Here is a 24,203-nt window from a genome sequence, read left to right as displayed (position 1 = left end):
GGAATGGGTGAGAATGGTTCCTAGCAAATCATTGATTTCTTTTATCTTCTGTTTTGATATAGAAAGCAGAAGAAAGGAAATAGCAGCTACTGTGTATCAGGGCTATTTTGCTTGGTACAGTATATTTTTATTTAATCCTCAGTATATATCTTTGAGGTAGGTTGGGACTATTACTCTCATTTTACAGAGGGTAGGAAATTGGGACTCAGAAGTTGACTAACTTATGAGGTCATACAGTAACAAGTGGCACAACTGGGATTTATTAACTTTTTGCTGTTTGTGTGTGTGAGGAGGGTGGTATTTCTGTTTCTTTCATATTGTCATAGGTCTAAAATATAAAAATGTTAGACATTTACATCTAAATGTAAAACCTGTACATTTTAAATAGGACCAACTACTGTTTTCAAATAGCAGATTAGAACCCAGATTAATTTGGTTTCAGTGTTTATGCTGGGCCTCGTGGAATAATACAAAGATGAATAAAGATCTTTTTGATCTTGCTGACTAATGGGAAAGATGTACATTTAAGATCATGTAGTACTCTGTTGAGTTGGATGAAATTCCACATAAGAGAGTGACCTGCTGCTGGGGAAGGCTTTCCAAAAGAGATGGTTTTTGTGTAGATCAGACTGTGAAGGGTGAGACTGTCTCCTGGAGAGTAACAAGACTTTAGGATTGTAGCTGGTGGCAAAGTTTGCACAGAGGCATACTTAGGGAGTGATTCGGCAGTCTGAAGCTAAAACCAGGCTTTCAGTTTAAGATTTTTCTCTGCAGGGAACCAATGGATATTTGAAAGCAGAGAGCTTTTAAGGAGCATTCTTAAAGAGAGCCTAAGGGAGGTTGGCATAGCAGAGAACTCTAGGTATTTTTTTCCTCTTAAAATTACCTAAATACTGAAGGGCTCTCTATTCACATGTAATTGCTTAGTCTAAATGACATTATTAATTAGTTAACATTATTCCATATTTAAGGGACATCTTTTAGTTTATCTCCCATTAAAAGCCACCCATTTGACTTTTGAATAAAACTTGTTCTAAAGACATCTAGATATTTGGCCTGACTATTTTAGATAATCAGAAACATCGAAAAAATAGTTATTTGGATGGGCAGGAATGTTACTCAAATTATCTTAAAGTTTATTTTTAAGTAATTCTCTCTTTTTTTTTTAACATAGTATTACATGTTTATCAGAAAATTTAAGAAACAAAATAATGTATACAAAGTTTATCTCTAACCAGTAAGCAAAGATAAACTTTTTTGGGGGTATACCATTCCAGTTAGTAAACAAAGTTTAAATAGTCATTCAGATTTCGGAGTTCTAGTCAACCCGTGGCTGTATTTAATGCAAGCATACCTCATTTTATTGTACTTTGCTTTATTGTGCTTTGTGGATATCGCATTTTTTACAAACTCTGAAGGGTTGGGGCAACCCTGGGCCAAGCAAGTCTATTGGTGCCATTTTCCCAACAATATTGGCTCACTTTGTGTCTCTGTCACATTTTGGTAATTCTCACAATATTGCTTATTTTCCCATTATTTCTATACCTGTTAGGGTGATCTATGATCAGTGGTGATGACTTGTTGAAGCCTTAGATGTTAGCATTTTTAGCAATAAATTTTTTTAAATTAAGGTATATATATTATTTTTTTAGATATAATACTATTACACACTTCATAGGCTACAGTATATAGTGTAAACGTAACTTTTACTTGCACTGAGAAACCAAAAAGTTGATTAGACTCTTTATTGTGATACTCGCTTTATTGTGGTTGTCTGAAACTACACCTGAGATATCTCCAGGGTGTGCCTGTACTTCTTCTCTCAGTTAAGAATAATGTTTTTCCCATCTTCACATATTTTATTAACTGAATTACCATAGCACAATTGAAAGTTTGGTTATTTTTTATTACAGTACACTCTGATTTTCATTTAATATCTAAGGTAGCGGCTTCAGTTGATTGAAAATTTAGCCTGTTTAATAAAATATTAACGAACAGCTTAATTTAGGTTACTGCTACTCTTTTCTTACTACCCTTTAGACATCTCTCAGAATGTCAAAGCAAAAAAAGAACCTTAAAGTCTATCTGGTTGACCTTCTCATTTTACAAATGAGGAAATTTTTCCTTCAAGCTTTTGTTCCCAGTGACTTATTAGTTTAAATTTTCTTTTGTTAAGCTCTCACTTGATTGTAGTCCTCTTTCTTTCCAGTCAGACTCTGTTTTTCCATCTTTCAGCCAGTGGTACAAAGAAAAGGGACATTGAAGAGAGGAGATAACATGTGCCACAGAAGTAGAAGGAGCCAGTGTATGTCTGGGTACAATCATGTAACCAGCCTGGAGGGAAGGAATGATTTCAGTTAATGAAACAAACCTTTCCATTCATAATTCTCAGACATGAACTGTTCCTTGAAGGAGGAGCCTCCTGTACTTACCAGTATGTGTTGTGACCCATTAGAAAGTTAGTCAAGCTGATTGCCTGTCTTATTTTCTAGTGATGAAGTTAAGTCAGTTCCACCTGAATTAGGGACTTAAACCTGTGGGAAAAAGTGAGCATTGACCAGAACCCATCCCCAATCTTAAAATGGAAGTTGGAGAAAATCAGGGACACATAGCCATTTCATTTTATGATGAATCTTACTAGAAGGTCCAGTGTTCTTAAAAATAAAGTAATTGTGAATTACTACTGTTTTCCAAAGAAAAAAGTGAGAAAACTGATTATTTCTACCTTCAGTGAACAAACATTTAAGTACTTATTATGTTCCCAGCAGCATGCTCGGTGTTGAGGATACCTAATAAGCTAAAACAGACATGGTTCTTGCCCTCACACTATCAGTTCAGTAGGGAGTTAAGTAGTAGCCACATAAATTACACATGTGATAAAGGATGTAAAGGGAAGGTTCAGGAGGTGGAGAGCACATGGAAAGGAACAGACTACTTAGTCATGTGGGTTAAATGATGACTGTAATTTCCACAGAAACCAAAATGTTCTTTTTTTTTTTACCAAAATGTTCTTTTAAAGCAAGAATGGCAGGGTCCACAAAATCATTTGGCTAATGGCACATATTAGAACTTCTTAGATAAAATGCTTTTTTATAAACTGAGTGTGTGGTGGCAAAGAATATTTGTTCAAGGCACCAGCATTTAAACATTGTTGCAAAAGTGAACCCAGTGAAAAAGGCAAATAACATCTTAGTATTATTATGAAAATAGTTTTAACCTCATAAACTCCCTAAAACGGTAACTACTAGGGATCCACTGACCACATTTTGAGAACTTCTTTTCTAGAGGAGTGTATGCAAATTATGTTTGTAGATGCAAACTTAAATTATGGCTTTTAATTCTGAAAAACCTTAAAAAGTTAAAGCTGTTATCCTGATCATTTATTCAAAAAATTTTGATGCTGTATGCAAACACAGTTCTGGGTTATACCCATAAAGTGGGGATATACCCATAAATGAAATAGGTGAAAATGTCAGCCTTCATGGAGCTTACATTGTGTCTTTGGTTTTCATTTATGTCTGGAACATGATTTCTCACTGGCTATGGAATATACCCTTTTTTTTTTTTTTTGGTCTGTTTGTGTATGTCTTTATCTTTTGTCATCTTTGTTCTCTTATTGGCTCTGATGTTTAGTTTTTGTGTTTGTTTCATTAGCTGTATATTTCCTGTTCTTGATGTAATCAATGAGTGGAATGTTTTACAGCCTTTTAAACTCAGCTGACTTAGTTGACTTTTAAAAACTTACTGACTGCTTGTTGGATTAGTGACCTCAAAAATGTTTCTTACAGTTAGCAAAAGAGTGGAGTGAAACTGGTGAGGACAAGTCTTTGTATTATGTTGATTGTGACTGACCTTTAGATATCTAAGAAATGGGTGGCCAGTCTCTTAGGTCTTTTAGAAATTTCTAAAAAGGAGGGAACATGGAAAGCAGCAGCACCCCTCTGTATCTCCTGTCATCCCTGCCTTAATCCCACAAGTACAGCAAATGTAGCAGTATATACACAACCTGTGAATTACACGGCAGGAATAGTGAAATGAATACTCTCGGAAAAGACTAGTAGTTCTTGGACAAGGAGGTAGGTGGTGCTGCTAAAAGGTCAGAAGAGCACAGCTAAGAATAGTAAAAATGGGTTGTTGGTTTCTTTTTTAAATAAATCCCAGAGAGATTAAAACAGTTTAAGAGAAAACTGGTAATAAGCCTTTCATTTCATATACATATACACATTTAAAGTCATACTGTCATTTCTGAAACATCTAAGATTAAAATATACTTAAAAACTTTTTTTCACCAGGGCAGGAAATCATTTTGTATAATCTAGAACTGTTTGATGTATTTCCATGCAAAATATAATGAAATAATTTGTTTCAAATCTGTTTCTCCCATTCATACTTGATAATTAAGATATAGTATATTTTTAAATTATATTTCTAAGGTCCAGTTGCCATTCAGTAGGATAATGTGCAGTTGACTATTTAATTTTAGGATGCTATTTATAATAGCAAATATGAGGTGAAATGTAGGATGCAGGACTATATCGTTGTTCAGTGGAAGTATTAGCTGTCATAACCAAGCTTAGATTTAAGAGGCTGCCTGGTAAGTTAAATTCAGATCTTCATTGGTATTGAAACATCTACTCTATTTGGTTGGAATAATTAGCCTTTTCCCACCACTAAAGTAAAAAACAACAACAAAAAACCTGTATATTTGGTTTGATTCCTGTACTTTCTTTTGGTAACAGTATGAAAAAGCTGTATACAAATACACTTTCAACCCTAACCAGTTTATAAAGCTTTTAAATACATATTTTTAAAATAAATTATTCTTGGGTAGTTCAAAATCCACTGTAGTCCAACAGTTTTAAATAGAAATACACAGCTACATTGATATTGAAAAGACTGGGTTCCCTTTTGGTCACAGCAAAAGCAATGGCAGGCAGAGGAGACAACATACCAGCCACAATCCAGGAAGGTGTGTGTGCTTCTGAGTGTCCACTCCATGCTGAGTATATGTAGCCAGTACTCTGAGGAGTACAATGGCAACTGGTGTGGACTTCTAAGCTGAAGTCCCCTGTATTTCCTCAGCATGTTCAGACTGCCTGCATCAGACTCACCTAAGATGCATGTTAATTGTGCAAGTTCATTGGCTTCCCTCAAGCAGACTTCATTCAGCCTGGGTGGCACCCAGTTGATTCTTATGCCCAATAAAATTATTGTCCAAATTATTTCCTTATATCTATGGCTATAATTTTGTTTTGGGCAGGAATGTCTAGTAATGTTTCCTGTGATAATTTAAAGAAGATGGGGCTCAGCTTTTATAAACAGTTTAGCAAACCAGACAATCAACAAAAAAGGAGTTAGAATCATCTTTCAAGTTTGATACTTTAAAATACAGAACCCTAAATTGATTTTTTAATGTCAACATTAAACTATTCTACATCATTTTATGGGTTAAGCCATATATGTTTAAAAATAAGTTTAGCAATCTGTCTAAAAAGTGTTCATGCATCATAGCTCTAATATCTCAGGACTTGATTGTTGAATTATTAATCTTTTTTATTAGGATTATTACTATACATTTGCTGTTTGTCATTAAACTTGGTTATTAAAACTTGAAATATACCGAAAGGCCCTTAATTCCCAAGTTCCTTGATGCTAGTTCAAATTAGTGATTGAGATTTCTGTAGGTGACCAGCTGGTGTTGAACCAGAACTTCTAGCTGTAGGGCTGCAGCATAGCGGCAGACTTCCAGGGTGTACAGAGACAATGATCTCTCATCCATGGGGTTAACTGGGGCTGCTGGCTGGCTGTTAGCAGTCTTATCATATTACTTGGGGTGTGCTGTTACAGATATTGTCTATATGTGTCATGTTGGGAAAAATCTTGGGAAACATGGTTTAGGAGATTTAAGCCTCAGTGCCTTTTAAGACAGGAACTCCTCAAGGCCCCATATAGAAATTTACAGTAAGACTGGGAGTGCTTTAAGGTTGGCACTATGCTATGAGGTTAAAGGATTGTGGTCTGTGTTAAGTTTTAAAGATTGATTCCTTGCGCAAGAGAAGGACTGCCCCCTTCCCCTTTTTAAGCTGTTGTAGAGAGCTAATTGGAATTTATTTTTTATGTTTTTGAAGGGATTTGTTGATCTTAGGAATACTGAATCAACGTAAAATTCTATGCAGCTTTGTTGTTTATGAGAAAAATTTAAAAAACAATAAACCCAACTGGATGAATGAATGATTCACATTATTTTCTTCTGCCTCTTGGGAGTATACTATTTTCCTCAGGATTTAGAGAACAGAGAACTTTACCTTCTCACTTGTCCCCACTTAACACCAATCTCCAGAATGGATTTATAGCAGTTAAAAGGTTGAGTTGTTTTGTTTGTCTGCTTTCCAAATAAAATTTTAGGCCATAGAGAAATTCTCAACTGATAGGCCAAGATGACTGATAAAACTGTAGAGGGCATTGTTGATAAAAGGTAGAGTGAGGACTGGGTGGAATATTTAATATTGTGTCTGAAATGAGAATAGAACAGAGATAGAAAATGACATCATTTCATGAGGAGATGAACTTATCTATGTTAGCAGGACAGAGAAAAGCTCAGATGGATGGATTTCCGTTTTAGCCATTGTCTTTTCCTTATGAAACACAGATAAAGGAGTTAGTGCAAAATTACCAGTTGTACTCAATATAGAATACAGAAATACAGACATGGTATTTCTGATGAGGTGTGAGGTTGATAAATAATAGCAAGAAGATGTACTTCTCTTTTAAGGGACTAGTTAACTTTAACTTACTCTGAAGTGTAATCAACTTCAGATATTTGGCATTAGAAGTGACTTTCCTTGAGATTATTGAAAAAAATCACTTCTGTGAAATACCTGCTTGACTGAGTGGAGCTTCAGTATATTTTAAAGTCCTTTTTGTTACACCACAGCTCAGAATGTCTTTATTTAAAAAAAAAATAGAAACATAGGTTAGAGTGGCTTAAAGACATTTTCAATTAATGAATTAGAAGAAGAATGCATATTCTAGTACTTCTCTGTTTAGAGGTTCTAGACTGTTTGCCTTGGTGCTAAGTCATGGCCATGTATGTGGCAAGGGCGAGTGCTCTACCATAACCCAGTGAGAGCTGTGGAATTTCAGTAAGAGATTAGCTTGTGTCTTCTCTGTGTCCCATATAGCAGCTAGCAGAATGCTGTGCTAATAAGTTGCTTGGTAATTACTGAGTGAATACTGAGTTATAATCAAATAACTGCTGTGTTTTAAGGAATTTTTTTAGAAGATATTTGTGATTAATTTAAATATATAAAATATGTATTAGCATGACATATACATTCATCAGTTGGGAATGGAAGGGAATGTGGAGGAGAGGGGAATTGCATTCAGTTGTAATTTATAGGCAGCTTAATTGGCCGTTGGTGATTTTATTCTTAAATAAAACTGAATCTTTAGCATTTTGTGCTCTGTCAGATGCCTAGGATACAGATAAGGAGTTTCGTATAAGTAGTTCACATATTACTTGTATGTTAGAGAATATGAGTATATACTTGCTTTGTTTGTCCAAGGCACTATTTTTGTATTTATTTTGCTCTCTGCAGGTTCACTTTCATTAACGGGGGTCTACTAGAAATATAATGTTTTAAAATATCAGTACTTAACATTTTTTCACAACCTTCCAAAGCTTCTATCTCAGTATCAATGTATAGTTCTGGGTGCCATCTACCTGAAAAAAACAGCAGTTGGGTTTGGATGATTAATGACATTTGGCCCACACTTAGGCCCATTGACCACCCTAGGTCAGGAAACCTAGAACAGCTCTTAACACTGACATAAGCTGAAGCAGGCCATACTACTAACTAAACTGAATTTGTCACTGAGTATTGGAAAGAAATAGGACAGGCTGTGGGGTGGAGTGAGTAGGGTGGTGGTTTGTGGAGGAAGTGTGTATGTATATATGGGGGGTGTTGACTTTCACTCAATTCAAGCCCTGTCAGTTTCAGCAGGGATCTGATAAAATATTTTGTTGCTACTGTATTTCTTATCATATTCACTTGAAAAAAAGTTTATAATTTTCTTGCCCATATGCTCTATTTACATTTTTAAAAGAGAAAAGTGGCTTTTAAAAATTCAGTTTTACGTGATTTTTTATAAATCTTTGGGTTTCCTTTGATTTTTTTTTTTTCTTTCCTTGAATTATGAAAATATGCTGTATAGGACTAACTTGTTTTTCTTTTTCATTTCCATACAGGAAGGAGAGAAAAATTGTTCATGTAATCAATGTTACCATTATTAATTAGTGTTGGCTGAGGATTATTATGAAAAGTTTTACCTTTACTAGATTCCTAATTTAAAATGCTTGTAACCTTTTTTAGGAATTTCAGCTTTTGCAATTTGGTAACAACAGATCTAGGTAAGTAAAAAATGAGAATTCCATACAGTTCTGAAGATCTTGGTTTGGTTGAGAATTTAATACCTTATAATCAGTAAGCCTTTCGATTTAATTAAAGCTAAAGGCAACAGTATAACCGCCCAAACCTGTTGAGAACTGAGTGAATCTGTAAATCAACATTTCTGATGTTCCTTTGGTAGTTGCTGCTGGAGTCAGAAGTGAGGAACAAATCTGAGGCTTTTGTAAAATCCTCTTTTGTTTCCCAGAGAAATGACTTACAGGAGCAAGAGCTTCCCTGAAGCATTCCCCTTTCACAAGATGCTTAGGACAGTGTTACAGTCAGTGAGAGATCTTGGTGTAGAGAAGGAAATTTAGATGAACTTTGCATTAATTTATCATAATCTTGTTTATGATACTGTGAGTGACTCCCAGACTAAAAATCTATACATAAACCTTCAGCAAGAGCCTTATCATTTCCTTTGACTTTTTTGTAGAACTTAGAAAATTAATGACTGCCTAAATAATATTCTCAGAACTAGTGGGTAAAATTTCTTTAATGAGCTGTCTTTATCCTCACATATAATGCTAGGGTATTGTGAACATTGATTCATAAAAGCCTTGTAAATTTTCTTGACTCATTGACAGTAAGAAATGTATTTTTACATCACATATATTTTATATAACATAGGTGTGTGTATAAAGTAAAAATTTCACAATAAAGTGATGCACACTGTTTTCTAATCTGCTTTGTTGTAGTCTATTCTTTTTCATTAAAAAAAGTAAGATCATGATTCAAGAAGTGGTTTCAAGACCCACATACCCATCTGTAACGTTTCCTTTCAAGTGATAGTCCTCACAAAACTTGCCTTGTCTAATCTTTACTGAACTTTTTAAACATTTCAAGATGTATATAAAAACATATAAAACAGAATCTCTAAACATGTAGTTTTATTAGTTTTATAATTTGCATAAAATATTCTTTGCCCTGGTGTTTGTTACCTTTGTATTCTTTTGACCTGATAGGCTTGAAAAGTTCTGTCACTGGGTCAGCTGGTGAAAAAGAATCAAGATTGAAAAAATGCATCAGCAAACTGTTTGAGCTCTGTTTTCTGTATCTTTGGGCACTAGCTATAGAGTAGTTCTGCTAGGCATCTCTCGTATTTGGTTTCTTTTTACCAGTCCCTGTATAACAGTTCTGATATTGACTTTAAAACCTAGCCTGCTTTCCAGGTATGAAATATAGGCTGAGTTACACCACATGGGAAGATGTGTGTTCATAAATGCAAATAAGAAATTGGTTGTATATTTGTATAAATTTTTCCTTTAGAATAGTATACCTACACTGTATCTCAGATAGTATTACCCTTTTTCTTCCAGTAATAATTTTTGTTAGTAAGTTTTTATATGTTTGATATTTGCCTTTCCTAAGTCTTAAATTTATAGAAGTGCAAACCTAAATAACATCAGAAAAGTTAGTTTTTAAAAAATGATAATGGGGCAAGATCATATCATTTTTCTGTCTCACTTAAGGACTGAAGGAAGCAAAAGTTTAAGTTTTAGGGTGAATTCCTTTCTGTGGATGATTGGAAATGCTGTAATAATTTGTCTATTCAAATATATTGAGAACCTGTAGTGTATGTGAGACACTAAAGTTTATTCCATAGAAATATTTCTGTGAGAGTAGTCTTTTAATAGTCTTGGATTAAATGCTCAGCAAGCACAAAATTAGGTAAAAAGTGAACATAAAACAATGTTTCAGTCTTAAAGCCAACTTAACTACTGAGAACTCCCTAAATTTTTACTGTGCTTGTATGTAATGTTTGCCAGGGGCCCGACATACCTTCTCCACAGAGATTCTGGCCTGTAGGCCAAGTCTCCTCCCACCTTTGGGACAGATAGAATATGAACAGTCTCCCTCCCTCTTTGAAAATAAGACATGTTGGGAAGCCCTGGACAGCTGAATGGAAGATCTGAACAGCAAAGCGGTCTGGCTTGCAGCTTTCAAGCTCTATAATGACTCCTATTTAGATAAAAGGTGCTAATGATTTTTGTTTTAAAGCTACTGTAGGTCCTCAGGAATTCATAAAACTTTGGATTGTCTCCCCAGACAAGTAGATGTACATACAAGCCCTGCTCTAAATCTCCCATCAGAATATAAGAATCTGTCTAGTGCGTATCTGTTGAGTTAACCCTTAGATTCTGCTGGATTGGTGAGGGAGTGTGAAGAGTTGGTATAGGAACAGCTTCTTTGTCATCAGTTTCATTTATCCTGATATTGTCATTACATGTTACCATTAATCATTGATCAGCATTTTCTTGCATTGCTATTGAAATTTGTTCAGAATGTGGCGAAGCTGTTACCTGCTATAGGTGGTCCAGAAAGGACAGCCATCCCAGCAAAGAAACTAGCAAGTCCCAAAAACCTGTGTATGCTAGAATTCTCAGACAGATCAACCTGTAGGGATTAGAATTCAGTATTAGCCATAATGAGGGTGAAATTCTTTATAGAGACCTATGCCTACAAACAGACAAATAACTGTTTATGTCATCTCACACTGTAAACAGCTAATTTCTGAGGTGATTTGGATGTGCTTTTTGCCCTCATGAAAAAGCCAAGGCAAATAGGGAACAGTAATTGCACTAGGCAGGCAGTGTTTTCATTTTATTAGTAAGGAACATTGGATTTTCTTTCTGTTCTTTGTTTCTGTTTTCTGTTCAGGGTTACTTTTTTTTCCCTAAACCCTCACTGCTATTCTCTATTAGGAATGGTATTTACAGTCTGAGCTGGCAGTGGTATTTGTATCCTCTTATGTCTGAGCACCAGCCATTGATTGGTTCTTAAGAAATCAGATATTATATGATGAGTTGATTTCAGCCTTTGAAAGTTTGATTTTTGCCTAAGCCTCATATTATATCCTGCAGCACTTAACGCTAATTTTGATAATCAAGCCAGAAGTTTCCCAGGGGTTTTATTCCAAAACACTGGGGACCTATTTCTAACCACCCATGGAACACCTGGGGTCCCAAGAAGAACTCAGAAATATTTGTGTATGTATTTCAGTTCCATTTGGGTCTGGGACTTTAAGTCAATGTGGAGTAAAAGTGGAAAGGAGTTAAAAAAATGTTCCTATTAAGGTACACAAAACTTTTCTCAATAAGAGAGAAGCCACACTGATCAGGAAGCCCCCTTTTCCCTCAGGGAAATCTTCAAGATTGTGTCTTAGAAGGAACCAAAGAAATTTCTGGAGCTGAAGGGAAGAAGTGAACACAGCCTAATTTGAGAGACAGATATGCAAAATGGAAACCTGCTCATCCCTTTTTGCTTTCATTTCTTCCCTGTCCCATGTGGATGGTTCTCTCATCATCCTTGCCCAGCAAAGTAAGATGAGTAACTGGACAGGATATAGCTACAGGGTTTCTGAGGCCTTGGGTATGATTTTTTTAAATTATAAAATTAATATAAAATATGCATTCTCTTGGGGAGGTGATTACTAATATTTAATAGTTTAATAATGTTAATGTGTCTACTCACCAGTACAGGAAGTATCATTGCCAAATAACCACCAGAGAACATGGCAAAGAAGATGATGTAGGTCATGAGTAGTGGAAATGTGGTGGCTAAAGGAGCAAGCAGGTTAGTGAGGCCGCAGAGGATGAGGTAAGACTTGTGGTAATGATACTTCTTGATCCAGTTTTGATCAGCAACCCATCCACAGATAATCTGACTGGCTGTCTCAATGATACCTGGAATAATATTGAAAAATTTTTAGGAAATCCTGATTCCATTTTTCTAGCTCCTTTAAAAAATATAAATGTGTAAGGTATCCTTTCCTAAGAATTATGACTTCATCCTGAGGCTGAGACTTATAAGGAAAAAATGGTTTTGTTTGTCTATCAATAGATTCTAACATTTGCTTACCTATTCCCAACATAGCTAATAAAATACCAAAAAGCTTCCTCCGGAGTTGGGTTGGAGACTCATGAGGTATTTTCTGACTGTGTTTGGAAAACATACCACCAAACTAGACTCAAGAGGCTTTCCTTAAAGAGATCTTGCAGGTCAGGGAGTAGACCCTTATGGTCAGTGTCCTGGTTAAGTCCTGTAGTGGAATACTGGAGTATAAATAATAAAGTCTTATATTGGAAAAGAAAATAGGTATTGGAACTTTTTCTTATAATTGTACATGAAGTTTTGGTAACTTAAGTTCTACACAAGGTTGTTATGCTGAACTTGAAAATATGTAGGAAGTCTGGAAACGGGAGATCATTTTGAACATTGGAACTGTGGTGTAACTTGAATAAGATTTAAAGAACCACACTGGTCACTCAGTTTCAGAACAGAACATTTTTACCCTTTATCCCATTATAAGCTAATGGAGCCTTTAAATACTAAGTGATTTTCACCAATGGTGTATAGCATGAACTGCTGTTTTGTACTTAAGATGCTTTCTATGGTTCAACAAATTGCTCCACCCCCTCAAAAAAAAAATAAAAGCATACTACCATTCTATATATGCTTACAGCTATTTCCTAGGATACATACTGAATTTGTTACATTCTTTGGTCCTGTTCTGTAGCCCTAACCTGATCTAAATTGATGCTACCAGACATATTAATGAAAAGGTCAATTTAGCTATGTATCTTTTTCTTGTGTACACAGTTTTATTTGACTTTGCATTTGGAAATAGGGTACAGTTAGTTTTATAATGGCTTGACAAATAGTCTTTTCAAGAAATTAACAAGAGAAAAGTTAATATTGAGCTACTGAGAATTTCCAGATAATAAGAGCAACTGGTTTTATTTCATCCCTCTTTATTTTTTTAGGCTCCCTATTTCATCAGTTGGGAGAACCCATGTCTTTTTTTCCACACATTTTTAGAAATGCTCAACTAAAATTGTTTTTATTTTCAACTTATATTCTAATTTACTTTAAATATTAGCCAGTTCAATAGTGACTAGATTTAACAAGCATATCTGAATTTGAGTAGAAAAAATACCTAGCTACAAATATTGAACATTGAATATGTACGATGGCCAGACACTATTCTAAACTTTATGTGCATTACTTCTCTAATCCTGGCCTCATGAGGGTTGGTACTAACATCCCTACGTTACATATATAGAAATAGAGGCACAGAGAACATAAATAACTTGCTCCAGGTCACATAGCTAGGAAATGCAGAGCAAAAACTTGAACCTGAGAAGTCTAACTCCAGAACCAACCCTTTCAACCACTGCACTATGTTGTCTACCTGGGATTTTTCTGCTTCCTGGAGTGTTGCCACTGAGCACCAGCTTTTTAAACTTCAGTATTTATCCAACTGGTTAGTGTCCGCTGTGTCATACAGACACTGACATATGAAAATGAATAAGACTTGGTTTGGGGCCCACTGTCTGGTAGAAAACCTGTGTGCAAGGTGCAGTGACAGAGATCTGTGGAGGGAAATGCCTGGTGTTGCCACCAGCCTCAAAAACTTGATTTTTCTGAGCCTATCCACAACTCCTTTAAAAAAAAAAGTTTTTTCTGTTTTCTGATAAAATTTAATAAATTTTTGCAAAATTAAGTTCATTTTTTCTTTTGAGTGAGGGGGTGAAGTAAATAGGCTTTCTCACCAGCTACAGAAATGAGGTACGAGGCATCCATCATGTCAATCCCCAGTGTTTTGGCTCTGGCTACCAAGTGAAATGTGGGGATGAAATAGGCCAACTGACTAAGGAGAAAAGACCAGGTAAATATGTAGAAGAAGGGGTTCTTAAAAAGAGAAATATCAAAGAGTTCTTGTTTACAGCTCCACGAAATTGCCTTTTTCTTGTGACTTTCTTCATCAGTTACTAGGAACAGTCTGTTCCTGTTAGGCCCATTGTTGAACTCTTCGTTTTGATTTTGTGAGACTGCTAAACTTGTACCGGGTTGTCCAGCCTTCTGCATAACAGTGTCCCTGACGGTGGACTCTTGTATCTCATTGTAGTGTGATGTTTCTGTGACACACACTGCCTCTGGACCACCTGCAGACAAGCTGCTGCCTTTATCTTTAATACCCAAATTGCTCTTGCTTTTGATATGGATGGGTCTTAAGAGCATACTGGAGGGCACCAAATTCAATGTGATGGCTCCACATAATATAAAGGCACCTAAATAGGGAGAGAGAAATTGGGAAGTTAAGTTAAAAATTACCCTGCTCATTTCATAATGCTCTCTGTTCTTAGGCTCAGAAGAGGCTGCACCACTAAATATTTGGTCATAGTGCCATTAATTTCTGAAAACACTTAATTTGTCTTTGAATTTAATTGAAGGTATCTAAATCTGTTGACTTAATTTTTAGCTGTACATACTACCGTATCCTTGTGAAACAGGGTGTTTGGAGGTGAAAACCAGACATTGCACCAGTAGGTAGCTTGGAAGAAGAGAATGGTATTTGTGCTAAAGGAAAAAAGAATGTCTTTTGAGGGAAGATAAATACTTCAAATGTTAGAAAAATAGTGTGTTAAGGAGAGATTTTAAATACCTTAAGTGAGTTGAGATTTAGGTACAGAAAATACAGAATTAGATTATGGGAATCAACCAGAAACTTCCTTAAAAGAGGATAGCCTTTCCTCTCATGACATTTTTAATATTCTTGAAAGAAGACAGATGCCAGCGTCTGAAGCTGAGTATTTACTTGATTTCAACATGACCTGACCAAAGCTGTGACTTGGTTGTAGTGCTTCTATAGAAGATAGAATTGGCTAGAGGTGCTGCTATCCTGTTTTATAGTTGTCAGTTGGTCCTGTTCACCATGTGACTACTGGTAGTTTTTTCTTAAGAAAGAAAACATTCTCAGCAGAACTCCTCTGTAGATAGAAATAGGCTTATATGTTCATATATATATATGTACATATCCATGTATATACATGTATATTTTCAAGTAATTTAAGATTGTTTTAATCCAAGTGTTTTATCTCTGGTACAAAGAAAATTGTGGAGTGAATGGTTTTTCTTCATTTGTGAAAATTTATAGTAGACAGTGTAAAAGATTAAGGAACATAATTCTCTCCTCCCTTCCTCCACCACATCCCAATTTTTTTGCGTCTATTTTAATGAGTCTGATGGAGGAGGCATATTTTAAATGTGGATTTTTTTTAAGGGAAAATTTGTAAAGAGAATGCTTTGGTGATGGAAAAGGAGGAGGGGGAATCCTTGTTTCCCCATATTGTCTTCCCTGAAAAGTGTCTTCCTGTCCTCAGAATGCCCTCCGTCCCTTCAGACATGAACCCTGTTGTGAACTCTTGAGTTGCCTATGTGGGTTGGCAAATCCTGCACATAGTTCATGATCTCTTCTGCTATGTATTCTCCAAGGAGGAGGAGCATGTTTACTTTAGAAATCATGCTCCATTTCCTCCCTGGCTCAAAAAGTCTTTACTTCCATTCATCAAAGGGAGAGAGCTGAACGTAATATCCTGTAGAGTTGATAGTTCAGAAACTTAGAATGACTCACCTGTCCAGTCATAGAGGTCTATCAGGACTTTTGTAAAAGGTGCTAACAGAAATGTCAGCCCCATCCCAGAACGGGCAATAGCTGTAGAAAGAGCTAATCGTTTTTTGAAGTATTTGGTAGTCATCACAGCAGCTGATTGGTACAGTAAAGCAGAACCCAAGCCTAAAAAGAAAAACATTTTGGAGTCACTTAAATGAAGTGACTTGATACCGGATAACATATTCTCCTGGACCCCAAATAATACAACTAGGTCTTTTGGACCCATGGACAGTAAAAGGGAAGATGCCTTGTTCCATTTTTTTTACAGTGGACTTACCAGGTAAAAATCCCATAGTCACACAAAGAAAGGGAATGCTTGTAGCCCAGCTGCTGATCAGGTATCCACCAGTAACAAGGAAAGCTCCAAGAATGGAGGCCATTTTTTCACCAAGTAAGTCACAAATAATGGCAACCAGAGGACCTTGAGAAAAGAAAGGCCAATGCTAGGTAAATGTGGAGTATTTTGTATCTTTCAAAAAGGTGTATAGCATTTCTTAATACTCCTAGTCCCACATTAATTTGCCTTTTGGAAGAAAAGGTGTTTTTTTTTTTTTTTAAGAGAATTGTATATAAGCAGGTTTGGAGGAGAGGCTTACTGAAAATGCTTTTAGAATACCTCCACAAAATGCGATTGCATCTAGCGACCTATGACAAGAATGAGGTTTGGTCATTAATCTACTCCACCATGTTACATGCTCCAAATGGAAATACAGGAAGAGGATCTTGTTTTATATTTTATTTTGAGTATGCTTCAGATAACCTCGTGGTCTGATTTCCAAGTGAGAGATTGGCTGACTGAACCAATATTAGGTACTGTGGAAAGAAACAAGGCATGAAAAACTGAATCATGAATTAAATAGCTGGATTCTTCAACCTTGTGTGAACCCTAGTTTTTCCAATTTTACCATGTCAGGTGGAGGCTGAATACTGCAAGTCCTTCCTTTTCTCAGCTTTATGTATGAATAAATGAACCTGAGTTTTAGTAATGCTTCAGTCTTGAGTGACTGACAGTCTTCTTGGAATTGCCATTTGTGGTCCTTCTCTTTGGACAGTAAGCTTATTGCTGACCTCATACCTGCAAAAAAACGAAGTGATGACATAATAGATCCAATCCAACCAATTTGCTCTGAGGTGCCTTTAAATTCTTCTTGAAAAACCACGAAGAAAATTGCAAAAGTCTTGGTCATCCCCATCACAAACACATTTACCTAAATCAAAGCAGACCAGAGTCCAAGTCAGGTGGTGAGTGAGCCATTACAGAGGAGGTTATAGGTGCTCTCAACTACTATTCCCCCATCTCCCACTTTAGTGGTTCCTCCTTACACATTTTATGTTACGGGGCAGTCATCCTCTTAGAGCGACTAAGCAGTTTACATCAAATCATCCCATTTAATTATCATTACAAGACTATGGCGTAGGTGTGTCAATCTCTAGTACAAACTAGAGATCAGGAAATTGAGGTGTTACTGTGAGGTGTGGGGAAGCATGCTGTTAAAAAGAAAATGGGGGCAGGGAGCTGGATCAATCAGAATTTCTAGGGGCTTATCTTGGAGTGAGTCCTTTTATAATGTCTCAAGTGGGCTCTGGGACAGGACTGAAACCCACTGACCTTGGTCCAGAGCATGGGATGAAATAAAGTAATACAGCTTTATCTGCTTAAACAAAGTTGGGAGGTTACAAGTTAAGGGAAGGAGGCAGAAAAGATTCAAAGGGGATCTTGTCCTTGGCTTTTTTGATCTACACAGCATAAGACTCAGACCCAGTTATTAGGGACAAGTGATATATGCTTACTGCTGCTATGCCCAGACATCAAAGACAGACCAGAGAGGAAAGGTTCTGAGTTGGAAGGCCTATAGCTAGCCAAATTCAGGGGGCTAAGAATGCAGAGCTCAGCACCCTGTAGACCAGCACAGAGAACCCATGCCCACATTAAAAGAGGAAGGAAATTTTACAGAATGATCCCTCCTTGTGTTCCTTGCTCAAGAGAGGATGCAGTCATCACTGTGTATTTCAAACTGAGAAGTTGCTCAAGATGGGGATGCTGGAGCTGAGATTTGAACTGAGATAGACTGACTCCAGACTACTACTGTTGGAATAGCAACTGTTAAAGATGGCTAATTCCAGTTACCTCTGTGAGAGAAGTGTGTTGATCCAAAAGATGAATTCCATCTGGCAATTCTTAAATTAGCTTTGCTTTAACTCTGAGCTGAGTACCCTCCCTTAATATGTAAGTTGGGTGACCACATAATTTATTGAAATTGTAACATTTTTGAGAGCCAAAAGAAATGCTATTAACCTATGCCAACACAGGAAGGGTAAACCAGGAAGTGTCACGGTTGGGTCACATGCTCCATACTTTTGGCGCACTTGGCCCTCCTGTGCGTGCACCCATCCTCCCCTCTACTTGCAAGAGCGCTCCTTTTGAAGCCAGTGTCTTTCTGTGGAGTACTCAGTGGTTTCTTGGACTCCCAAGTAGCCTGGGGCCAGTGAAAAGCAGGGTCAGGAAGGGTAATGAAAGGAAGCCGCCTAGCCAGACTCTGCACTCATCTCGAAGCCCAGGAGCCACATGTGTTGTCTCCAGGGGCTTGCCAGCTTCCCCTTTCCTTTTCTCAGTGGCCTTTATATTTCAAGGCCACTTTCTTCACTTTCAACCTAGGTTGCCTTTCACTGATTCCACTTTCCCTTTCCACACACTAAGTATTTTCCCTCTGTGGTTCTGCACTCATTTCATTTTATACTTGCTCCATAGACAGTCATTCACTCTCAAGGTTTTAGTTACCATCCAGCCACTCCTGGTATAGTAGTTAATGAGCACTATTGTGTAGTCAGCCTGCCTTGGTCTGAATCCTGGCTCCACTTTCTAAGGGTGTGACCTTCGGCAAACCATGTCACAGAAATTAAGTTCCCCTTTTGTAAAATAATGAAGTAAATGTTTAATAAAAGAAAAAAAGTCCTACCTAGCTGATAGGACTATGAAGATTGAGAAAATCCTGGTAAAGTACTTAATACTTAGTGCTAATACTCAAACCGTTAACTAGGATTTTGTTATCTTGTGTAATCATTCTGATTTCCCAAAAGCTTCAGATTCATTTATATAACTGTCTACTGTATCTTTCTAACTCAGGTCAGTTCATCCAAAACGAAATTCATCTTTCCCTTATCCCACACCTACTTGTCATTTCTCTTTCGATTGGTACCATTACCCACTCACCCATGTCACCCTCCTTCCTCTTGGGTACCTCCTTCCCTCAGTCCCCAGCTGCTAAATAATTAACACCTTCCCCCTTCACTGTTAGACTCTTATTACAAATTAGTATTTCTTGTCTGGAGTAAGGGATCAGTAGTGGTGCTCTGAGATTGCAAAAGTTGGGGTGTGGTGAGGAGTTGGTCCCATAATTTATTTCTCTCATTGTGACTTGATAGAAGCTACAAAACTCCTTACTTAGAGTGAACAGTGCTATGGATCCAGGGCTATATATTCAAAAGTGAAAAAGACATTTTATTAGGCCCTCATTCAGATAATTTGTTAATCATACTGTTCCTCAAAGGTACTTCTATCAGAAAATGAGACAAGAGAACCTGGGCAAACCTCAGATGACCCAGACTCATTTCTCTCAGTTTGAAATACACAGAATGGTGATTGTATCCTCTCATGAGCAAGGAACACAATAAGGAGGCATCATTCTGTAAAGTTTCCTTTTTTTAATGTGGGCATGGGTTCTCTGTGCTGGTCTACAGGGTGCTGAGCTCTGCATTCTTAGCCGCCTGAATTTGGCCAGCTACAGGCCTTCCAACTCAGAACCTTTCCTCTCTGGTCCCTCTTCGATGTCTGGGCATAGCAGCAGTGAGCGTGTATGACTTGTCTCTAATAACTGGGTCTGAGTCTTCTGCTGGGTAGATCAAGAAAGCCAAGGACAAGATCCCCTTTGCATCTTTTCTGCCTCCTTCTCTTAACTTGTAATCTTCCAACTTGTTTAAGCAGATAAAGCTATATTGTTTTATTTCATCCCATGCTTTGAACCAAGGTCAGTGGGTTTCAGTCCTGTCCCTGAGCCTACTTCAGACATTGTAAAATGGACTCACTTCAAGATAAAAGCCCTATAAAAATTCTCCTGTGATTGATCCAGACCCCCCACCTCCCATTTTCTTTTTCTTTTTAAAAGCATGCCTCCCCCACCCCACAGTAAGAGCACCCTCATCAATTACTCTGATTAGAATATTGCTTTGGGAAAGGAGGCTGGATCAGCCACAGTGGTCCTTTTGGAAACAGCTTCAGGCTTTGTCAAATTATGGTTTAATTGTTGTTAAACAACAAATAACTTCCTTCTACCCTAGGTCCCTCTCAAGTATCACTATAGCTCTTTCTAACCTTCACAGACAAACTTAAAAAAAAAGAATAGTCTGGTTATTTCCACTTTCTGTTATCCCACCACTCCACTGTACCAGCTCTGTTCAAGGTTATCCAAGACATCCTTGTTGCTAAGCTAATAGCCTGTGGTCATTCTGTGGTATCTCGCCTCTCTGCAGCATCTGCTCGTCACTTGCTCCTTCCGGACATTTCTGCCTTTGCCTCTGGGATGCTGCGTTTCTGGAGTGCAGCTTCTCTGACTGACTGCTCAGTTTCCTCTGTGGGCTGCTCTCCACCTGTAGACACTGATTTTCCTAGGTTCTATCCTAGTTGCTCTTCTCCCTCTTCCTGGTGATTTTACCCATCCTGAGCCATAGTTCAAACCACCATGTATGCTGATGACTCACGAATTTCAGTATGCAAGGTCTGTGCTCCAGAGGCAAATACACTGTGCTGAGCCCATCATTGGTTAAGTCGCAAAGTCCCTCAGACTGTTCAAAATTAAACCAACCAAGCCATCTTGGGATTTTCTCCCTTTCTTCCTATGTCCTCCCACTCAGTGAATGGCATACGTCATCCTCCTTGGGGCCCAAGCCAGCAGCCCGGAAATTCCTTGCCTTTCCCCTGACATTGATTTACTCTCCAAGTCTTATACTTCTACCTCCTAATGTCATTTAGGTCTATTTTTCTTTTCATCCACATCGTTATTGCCTTCATTTAGGGCCTTATATTCTCACCTGGATTATTGTAGTTGGTCTCCCAGCTTCCAGGCCTATCCCCTACCTGCATTATCCAGCCTGCAGCCAGGACTATTTTCCTGAAATGCAAATCTGTTTCCATCACTCCCCTGCTTAATTTTTTTCATTAGTTCCTCATAGCCTCAAGATACGAGCTTGTCATGTCACACAAGGCTCCTGCACATCCCACCGATTTTGTCATTTATCAGCTTCCTTCTTGTTTGTTCATAAGTGTGTCCGTCAGTCAGTTCATCCATCCGTCCATCCATCCATCCATCCGTCCATCCATCCTACCTCCATCAGTGGGTAATTACTGAGTGCCTACTATGGTCTGGGCTGTTTACTAGGGGCCAGGCTTACAGTGGTGAGCAAACAGACATGGTCCCTGCCCTCATGGAACATTCAGCCCAGTGAGACAGACTGAATGCAGAAAACAATCATGCAATACATGGTTTTAAAGTTTAGTAAGTTAGTTTGAATGAGTCCATTTTTTTAAAGTGGGGAACTCCTGTAGAGCATTTTGTTATTGGATCTTCCACTCACCTTTTCACAGGAGCTCATTTATTATAGGAACATATACTTGTAACTCATGCAGATGCAAAAGCATCGTCATCTAAGCGAGTGTCTACATTACCACTACAGGTGATTATTAGCCTGAGTTAGTTGTTAACACTTTGAGGACCTAATATATTTTTTGTGCTTCTATAGAAAGCATCACATTCAAAGCAAGTAGGACATTGTTGACTAATCTGATTTTTAGGCAGTTTTTTTTACCAGCAACTAAATTTGTCAAATAACTTCCTATCCTCAGAGGGTAATGGGGAAATGCATGGGGGGGCTATTGGAAGGAAAACTGGGAGAACAAGGTCCTCCCCCAAAATGGCAGTTCTGCAGTGCCTGTGGCTGAGGGAGGCAGCCCAGCCATGTGAGGGGCTCTAAATTAGGAGATCCTTAGTTACTGGATTAGTAACATTTCTGGGAGAGCAAAGAGATTCCACATTCTTTGGTCATGGAGCTAATTAATGTTCAACAAATAGCCCTCAGGTTAGGAATCTAGTATTACATAAATCCTGCCTGGGGACCTCTGCCCCTGCTTTCGCCTTCTCTATCACTAGGAAGAAGGCATGTTTTCCTGTTGTCCCATTTAGAGAGTTCTTAGTTATCCACACTGTGGACTATGGGGCTGTGAGCAGTTGCCAGAACCTGCATTCTCCTCCCTGTGAGCTCACTGTGAGGCTGAACAGGGGGTGAGGATCAGGAGGGAAAGGGTGTCTTTGTGGAATACATCTCAAATTTAAAGCAACTTATTCAGGAACTCTTAAGAGGAATTGTGGAGCTGGTATCAACTCTGTGCAGGGTTGGTTGGGGGTATAGCTGTGAGGGGATTCACCAGTATTCTAGAGTTACAATGCTGATTCAGATCACCATTGTCTCACATAACAACCCCAAATGTTTCTGAGAGGATGAGGGAAAGAAAGTAAAAATAGTATGCCTAGTCCAGTTGCTTATGGAAGGAGAAAAATTAGGTTCCAGTTTCAGAATCTACATCCTTCTCTCTCTAGACATACCAGAAATATACATTGTGTCTAGTTCGGCATACCTTATGGTTAGTGGGGATGTTGGGAAGTGGACAACAGGCAGAACAGGAAATGTCTCCATCTTCCGTGAGAGGAGGAGGTTGCTGCCTGCAGTGCTCCGTGCGTGCTGGGCTGAGCTGGGGAACCCACCCCAGAAGCACTTTCAGCACTTGTGAGGGCTACAGCTGGGATGATTAAATGTATGATTTTCCCTAAATTCTGACTGCCATGCCACCAGGGTGGAGCTGCTGATGGTGACTGGAGCGAATGGTAGGTTGAAGGGATGGTAGGGAGGAGGAGGAGACTGGATGGGACTGCTTCTGCTTTCACTCAAGGGAACAGCTTCAACTTTCTCAAGGCTTTAGTATAGACCAGTGACCTTAGCATTTACAAATTCAGGACACAGTGAGCTTAGCACTGACAGCAGTTCTTGGCCTTGCTCTGCACCTCTGTTCCATTCAAATGCCAACAATTTTATATGTGGTCTTGCAAGGCTGTTCTGAGCCTCTCTCCAGAGAGCCATCTTCCAGGCAGAGGAAAGGGGAAAGTAATTGCTTACCAGAAAGAAGTGAAGTACAATCATCCATCCCCAGCCTCCATCTGGGTTTTCAGTATAAGGTCGGGCCTTCCCTGCCCACTTCAGCATGATGCTTTGTCTGTTTTAAGTGCAGAAAATCTCTGATAAATTCAAGACATAGTTGATACAGTTGATGAGAAACTGATCTAACTTTTTTGTTTTTGGTATCATTAATCTACAATTACATGAGGAACATTATGTTTACTAGACTCACCCCATCACCAAGTCCCCTCCACATACCCCATTACAGTCACTGTGACCTAAACTTTTTTTTTTTTTTTTTGTAGATAATTATTTTTTATTGAAGGGTAGTTGACATACAGGATTACATTACATTAGTTTCAGGTGTACAACATAGTGATTCAACATTTATATACATGACAATTCTAGGTACCAGCTATCACCATACCAAGCTGTTACAATATCTTGACTATATTCATTACATCCCGGTCACTTATTATTTTACCATTGGAAGTGTGTACTTTTTTTTTTTTTTTGTGAGGGCATCTCTCATATTTATTGACCAAATGGTTGTTAACAACAATAAAATTCTGTATAGGGGAGTAGTCAATGCTCAATGCACAATCATTAATCCACCCCAATGTGACCTAAACTTTTAAAGTTTATTTTTCTCTGTGATATAAAACCACTTGTATTATAATTTTTTTTAGCCCACCCCTTTAAAAATAGATGATTCCCTCTCATTTCCAAATTTGTGTGTAGACTGACTTCAACCTTAAAAATGCAAGTAGGGCTTTGTACCATCTTTAGGGATTTTGCTGGGGCCCCTGCTGTGTGGCTTCACCTGGCAAGTCCACATGGCTTTGACAGTAGAGTATGCCCTTAGTTACATGTAACATCTTCCTGGCCATAATGTTCCCTTACCTCTGCTTATTCCATGATCATGATGGAGGCAGAACCCTGGGAGAGGTGAGGAAAAGCTAAGAAAGCTGTGATTTGAGGGACATCAAGGCCCCCATAGAGATCTCTCTTCTGCCCATTTGAATAGCATCTGAAAGACGACCACTCAGCCCATTTCAGGCAGGAATTGCAGAGAAGTT

The 24,203-nt window shown here is 38.0% G+C and overlaps 1 protein-coding gene across 2 annotated transcripts; it reads right to left on the bottom strand.

Moving 5' to 3' along the window:
* Positions 1-2,200: 2,200 nt before the first annotated feature.
* SLC16A4 (solute carrier family 16 member 4) lies at positions 2,201-24,140 on the bottom strand. Of its 2 annotated transcripts, none has more exons than XM_057500549.1 (9): positions 23,751-24,138; positions 23,125-23,402; positions 16,979-17,111; positions 16,181-16,324; positions 15,865-16,026; positions 14,003-14,521; positions 11,922-12,133; positions 10,751-10,844; positions 2,201-2,334 (listed from the first exon to the last, which is right to left on the bottom strand). In XM_057500549.1, the coding sequence occupies exons 2-9, from the start codon at positions 23,209-23,211 to the stop codon at positions 2,210-2,212; spliced, it is 1,476 nt and encodes a 491-aa protein (XP_057356532.1). In that variant the 5' UTR covers positions 23,212-23,402; positions 23,751-24,138; the 3' UTR covers positions 2,201-2,209. The 2 variants fall into 2 exon arrangements, with proteins under 2 accessions (XP_057356532.1, XP_057356533.1); XM_057500550.1 differs by lacking the exon at positions 2,201-2,334 and adding an exon at positions 8,915-9,439 and having other exon boundaries at positions 23,751-24,140.
* Between the last annotated feature and the right edge of the window lie 63 nt (positions 24,141-24,203).

Source organism: Manis pentadactyla, chromosome 4 (assembly GCF_030020395.1).
Source record: "Manis pentadactyla isolate mManPen7 chromosome 4, mManPen7.hap1, whole genome shotgun sequence".
Classification (NCBI taxonomy): domain Eukaryota; kingdom Metazoa; phylum Chordata; class Mammalia; order Pholidota; family Manidae; genus Manis; species Manis pentadactyla.
Note: the sequence above shows the minus strand (reverse complement) of the source record. Positions and strands in the feature narration are given on the sequence as shown.